This window comes from Diplotaxodon limnothrissa, linkage group LG15 (genome assembly GCF_057381915.1).
Source record: "Diplotaxodon limnothrissa isolate DT_005_m linkage group LG15, D_limnothrissa_male_GT1.1, whole genome shotgun sequence".
Classification (NCBI taxonomy): Eukaryota; Metazoa; Chordata; class Actinopteri; order Cichliformes; family Cichlidae; genus Diplotaxodon; species Diplotaxodon limnothrissa.
In genome coordinates, this window is record NC_140610.1 from 18,081,294 (window position 1) to 18,087,293 (window position 6,000).

The window sequence follows — 6,000 nt, forward strand, 5'->3', positions numbered from 1 at the left end:
TATTTATTTTTAAAGTGTGTATAGTGCAAACATACCAATAATACTTCTACAAAGAAAGCCGCAGCTGAACAGGTTAAACCCAACCCAACTGATACTGTAGCTATTCCTGTCAAGCTTTCTCATGTGACACTGCTGCATTTTACAGAGATAATGTTGGAAATTTTAATCAGATTGGAAGCAAAACAAACCAGGCTTCTTGTTTTCAGCCACTGGCTGAACAAATAATGTTCTCTGGCAGATTTTGTTGTTTAATTATTCCAACTTATTTATTTTTCAGGCAAAAACTCCACTAAATGTTCTTACGGTAGTATGAATTTGAAGACTATAAACATGATTGTGGTAAAAGACCCAGGAAAAAAAGGAACCTACTTTTATTAGACCTGGGTCATTATTCTTTCATCCTAAAATACATCCTTAATTTATCAAGCTTGCATACTTACTATGTTTTTAAAACTATGGCTTTTAGGAGAATGATTAGCTTATAATGTGTCTGGTCATTTACTACAAACACTGCTTGTAACTCTCTCTGCTCTCAGGAGAAACGAAATGCATAAATCAGTGCCTAAATACTCCTTTTTTGTATTTCCAGTGGCCAGAGTTTAATAATGATTAACTGACATATGTTAACAGAGGAGTGTCAATGAATAAACCTTAATCCGATCCAAGTCATGAACTCAATGACTTTTATTCTAAATGAAACGCTCAAAGAAAGCCTGGTCTCAATCAATGAATGCATCATTTCATTGTATCATAAGGTGGAGTATTAATCATCTCCCTGAATCAAAGCAGAGAGTAAGCTTCGGTGGTACAATATTAAGTTTCAGAAGCAACTGCTGTCTTCACCTTTGACAGAGAAACTCTCATGACTGCCAGCTTTCTCAAAGTTACACATCAGCAGCGTTGATGCTTAAAGCAAATCACAATGTCTGGGCCTCTGTTACCATCTGACAAGATGAATCCAAAGCTGGACACTTTGCACATTTGGCCATTTAATTACATTGTTTCTTATGTTTTGTTTTTCCTTAAAATAGCAGCTGCAATTACCAAATATTTGGTCGGGTAATTATTTTCCTTCCATATCCATAACAAAAGCCATACTACAATGTCACTTGTTGGCAACAATCATTTAAAAACTTTTGACCGCTACCTTCACAAAAGACACACCACTCGTGCAAAGGCTTATCCCTAAATGTTCAACAGTTTGTAATGGGGTGTATTTCAATTAGCGCTCTTATTTTAAGGCTTCCTGTGGGGGCACGTTTCTCTCACCACAGAGGTTTGATAACAAGCCCCCCCCCCTCACAAATCGCTGTTGTCATCAAATAACTGGGATGCCATTGTGACAGTAGAATCTGAGAGGCATGTGTCAGCATATCACAGGCTTCACAAATAGTGGGAGCTGTTAAGAACAAGGTCCCGCCTACTGCTCACAATCAGACAGACCTCTGACATATAGATCAGAGGTCATTTATATATCACCATCTCTGGGGCATCGAACTTAAACACTTAAACTCAATGCGACTTAAAAGATCTTACTAGCTATGAAAGCTGCATAATCCAAATATTTGTGGCTCTGGATGAAGTCTCAAAACAAGCCCTCAGTTTCAGCACAATCCTTGACTGTCTAGATTCTAAAAGATCCAAAGAGGGTCTAATGAAAATGACTACAAGTTCCTTCTTTGAAAATAAGAGTCTAGAGGTGTGAGTGATTATTATAGCGGCTAAACTTCCTGGATAGATGCAGTTATAACCAATTTGTCTCCAACAACACATCTAACATTATGGAAGAATTACATTACAATGGCTGGAGGGGTATTTCTACAGAGGCTTCACTTTCTCTGACATCCTGTTGCTTTCCTTTAATTTGTGTATAAAATTAAAATCTATCAGCAGACGTCTGAAACTTGCCTGACTTATGAAATACGTCACAGCTAACAAGCATTAACTTGCTAAATATAGCAGCTCATTCTGCAATTCACTGCAACTTTGATGTCAATCTACGAATTATTAACAGTGACGAATTACAGAAGAATGGAAATCAGTGGCTGCTTGAGCAAAAACATGTACTGTAAATCATTTTGGTACCACTTCAAAAACAGTTAATTTTTATGTCAAGTAAGAGTATTTCTGATCTTTATAATCTCATTAAATTTCTCATTTAGACAACAGATTAACAATAACTAGAAAATTGGCCAATTACAATATATCCAACAACTGAAAAACTCTTTCCAATGTGCAAATCAGCAAAAAGTCATCTAAATGCCTCCTGAGATTCAAACATAAATAAAAAATAAAGCTTCATAAAGAAGTATAAAAAAAAATTGTAGCCATCGCTTCTGTCCATGTTGTGGGAGTCATATTATTGCTCACGCAACACCAGGGTCACAAAGCTTCAACAGATAATAAGAATACGAGCGCGGTCAAACCGCTACGATAGCTTTTCCCACCACACCAACATACAAGCTGTCATATCATTTACAAGGATATCTGCTGTGCATAACCACGCAGAGCAGCTACACCGTAAGCAATCTGCGTCAAACAACTAAAATAGTAATCGCAGAGGGTGGATTGCGTGTGAGCACAACTTATTGAAACTCTTCTCCCCCAGGCAAAAGAATATAACCATACAAAGTCAAAACAGCAGCGACTGATTGTGTGCGTTGGGCGAGGGGGGGTGGGCAATGTTTCTCGAGAAATCCAAAAAGGGATGATGGGTGGATGAAAATGAGCAGGGAATGCGTTATTAAACGACATGATGGTGTTCACCTTTTTTTTTTTTTTTTTGCCCTTGCACCTGCAGACGGGTCTCATTGAGATTCGCCTCATAAAGAGTCACGTCGACAGGTGCGCCGTGGCCGCGGGGTGCAGCGTGCAACCTGCGGCAACTTCCACAATCATTAATCATGCATATGCGAAAGCAAAGTTAACCACCGGCAATGCGTTAACAAAAACTTCCCTGATAATTCCCCTCGGATAAGAGATTTCTTTAATTCACGAGCCGTCTGCTGCCTCTGAATGCGTTAATTGGCGACAGGAGACTGTGAAGTGTATGATGTGAATTGGTTCTATCTGTCCGCACCGAGGAAATTTTCTTTACTTACAGTTCTCAAGAACTGGATCTCATCTTCCCCTTCTCCGCCCTCAGCCATGGCTGTGAAGGAGCCTGCTTAGACTCTGGAAGCCACCACTGACTGCTGGCAGAAACGCGATGCTGTGCCTCTCAAGCCGATATTAGCAGAGAGCACATCCACAGCCATATAGGGCAGCCCGGCCGAGCCCCCCTCCACTCCTCTCCTTCCTACTCCTCATCCACTCTTCCTCCTCCTTTCCCTCCCCTCTCCGCGCCCCGACGCCTAGCAGCAGCAGTGCGGATCAGCGGACGGACGGGGCATCAGGGGACGAGCTCCCGGTGGTGCTAGTGGTGATGATGATGATGGCAGCTGATGCTCTGGTGCGTACGAGGATGGGTCCTTGTGCTAAAATAGTATTACTTTTAAAATGTTTGCGGTTTGGTCTCACTCCCTGTCTGATAATGACGCATGCTGGTCTTGACTGGCAGCAGTGGAGCTGAATGCAAAGTTCTGAACGTCCCCGTCTCTCTGTCTGCACCACCATCCTCCCCCCGTCTCCGACACTTAGCAGTTTTTTCAAAAATCTGGAGACTGGTGTAAATTTAGTTTCGAGAAATGCTCTGCAATGTATAACTTAAAAGTGTAAAAAAGTATAAAGAAAATATAAAGTTATGTTTTCACAACGTGGAATCAGTGTAGAGACTTTTAAAAAAAACTTTTTTTACTTGTTTCATGTTGAACATACCTAAAGTGTTGCTTCATTACGTGCTTAAATGCCTGATTTTATGTGAGGTATATATATATATATATATATATATATATATATATATATATATATATATATATATATATATATATATATATATATATATAGTGCTTAAATGTAGTCAGGTTTTCAGAAAGAAATATCAAATTCGATTATAACATATTTATTGCATAAAAGTTGTCTGGGTGTGAAATATTTCACTCACAGTATAACTTGATGCAGTGCAGATTAAATGCAAAAAAATAAAATAAAATCAAATAACTTGATATAAAAATTAAGGATTACTGCTCGTGATTCAAAATATTGTGCATGACCAAACTGGTATCTAACTGGGATTTGACTTCGAAGCATTTAACATCCGTCTCTATGCTAAGTAAAGCATTTACAGCATTAGTCAGGTGTCAGTCATGTGGGTTTGAAAAAAAAAAACTGATCATGAGAAAACGCACTCCACATCATGTCAAGACATGACTGACATCTAGTGGTCATCTTGTGAGGTCCCGGTACATTTTATCACGCATGATCTGTTTAGTTGTTTTCACATTATGGCCACAACAAAAGAATAAATGTCAGTATCATCCAGGAAATTCTGCTCTTGCTTCATACAGTTTAACTAAACTCTCAGTCACTTTTACTGACTCTTTGTACAAGTTGCAACACTATTTACACATTTTCCCATTTTTTCCAATTATGCAATCCTTCTAACGTCTGGTAATTTCGTGGCCTGTTTGACTGTCTTTGACTTGCTTATCTGCTCCAGTGTCTTTATAAAAGGGATATGGTACTCTAATGGTAAAGAATACTCTTTACCATTAGAGTATTCTTTTTTTTTTTCCTGTTTTGGGAAGTGTACAGTGGCCAGGTCTGAAGAGATAGCAGCACTGGCTTGCATGTGCATACATTAATATCACATAATAGGAGATTAAAATCACTTCACAACAACTGTTGTTCCGCATTAAATTTGACACCCTGTTATGCCATTTTTGCATAATCAGATTCATAAGCATCCATCTTCTTTGTCACAGGTATTATTTTTTGTAAAGTTAGTAGCAGTATGAATAGCAGTTTGCTTTCTGTAAATGTTTCTGTGATCCATCAAAGACAGCTGGCCAGTAGTCAGATTAGCCTGACCAGTGTCCAGCTTGGCATGGAAAACAGTTGGCCTAAATACAGTCTCTGATCACTGGACTTCTGCAAGGGCAGATGTGAGTTAAATAATGCAAGTTAAAACTGAGATAAATCAGAACATTTGACAGCAGAATTTCTCTGAGTTTATTCTGAGGTGATGAAACGTAAATAAATACTGAACAATGGGATGTTAGGACTGGAGTGAAAATGGTGTAAAACAGCATGAACCAATATTGAACAACTATGCAATTCATGGTTTGTTTGTTTAATTTATAATATCAAACACCTTTTTGTTTTTATACAACATTATTATTAATTTTACTTCAATTTAAATCATATCATATATTGTCCTGTGGAGCATAGCTGTCTGTTTCACAAGGTTTAGTCAATACACCAATTTTTAACCCTAAAGTGATAGCCTAGTACAGAGATAAAGCATAAATATACTCCTGCAAAACTCTGTGATAACTATTTTGTCTTTCTTTCAGTATAGTTTGAATTCAAGAAGATTACAATAAGTCTAAATCCCCACCGGGCCTGCCGTCTGTTAGTTTTTCTGCTTCTGTCAGTACCTGTCAGGCATCAGGGAATTAGTGGTAGTGATCTTTAGGTGATCAGCCAATAGAATTTGTCAGAATTTTCAGCTTGCACCAGTGATTGGCTGATCCTGTTGTATCAGTGGGCGTGGAGTTGTCAGTTACCTCAATGTCACAGTAAGTGCAGCTGAGTGCAACAGAGGGGTGACCTGGTGCTTCAAGGAGAGACACTACTGTTCGCTACGAGTAAGTGGACATTTATCCATTTATTTTCATCCTTTTATCCTTTTTTTTTAGGTTTGCAATCATTAATTAGTCATTTAAAAAATATATTTAAAAAATGAGCAAAACATAATTAACTTATTGTTAGAGTGTGTAACTGTAAGTCTACACAAGTTCAAGTACTTTTTTAAATGGTCTGAAATAAATGTTTCTCTGTTTCTTTTTGTAGCAGGCCCAGTGGTTGGTCACTGATCGTCTGTGATAATTAAATAAAACC

General features: G+C 38.2%; 1 protein-coding gene across 4 annotated transcripts in view; it reads right to left on the reverse strand.

Annotated features, from left to right (window-relative positions):
- The window catches only part of ryr3 (ryanodine receptor 3), a 117,606-nt gene extending 114,392 nt beyond the window's left edge, over nt 1–3,214 (reverse strand). For all 4 annotated transcript variants that reach the window (XM_085373024.1, XM_085373022.1, XM_085373021.1 and 1 more), the window contains exon 1: nt 3,102–3,214. In XM_085373024.1, coding sequence (XP_085229150.1) covers nt 3,102–3,149 — 48 coding nt within the window. In that variant the 5' untranslated portion in view covers nt 3,150–3,214. The remainder of the gene's footprint in view (nt 1–3,101) is intronic.
- Nucleotides 3,215–6,000: the final 2,786 nt, after the last annotated feature.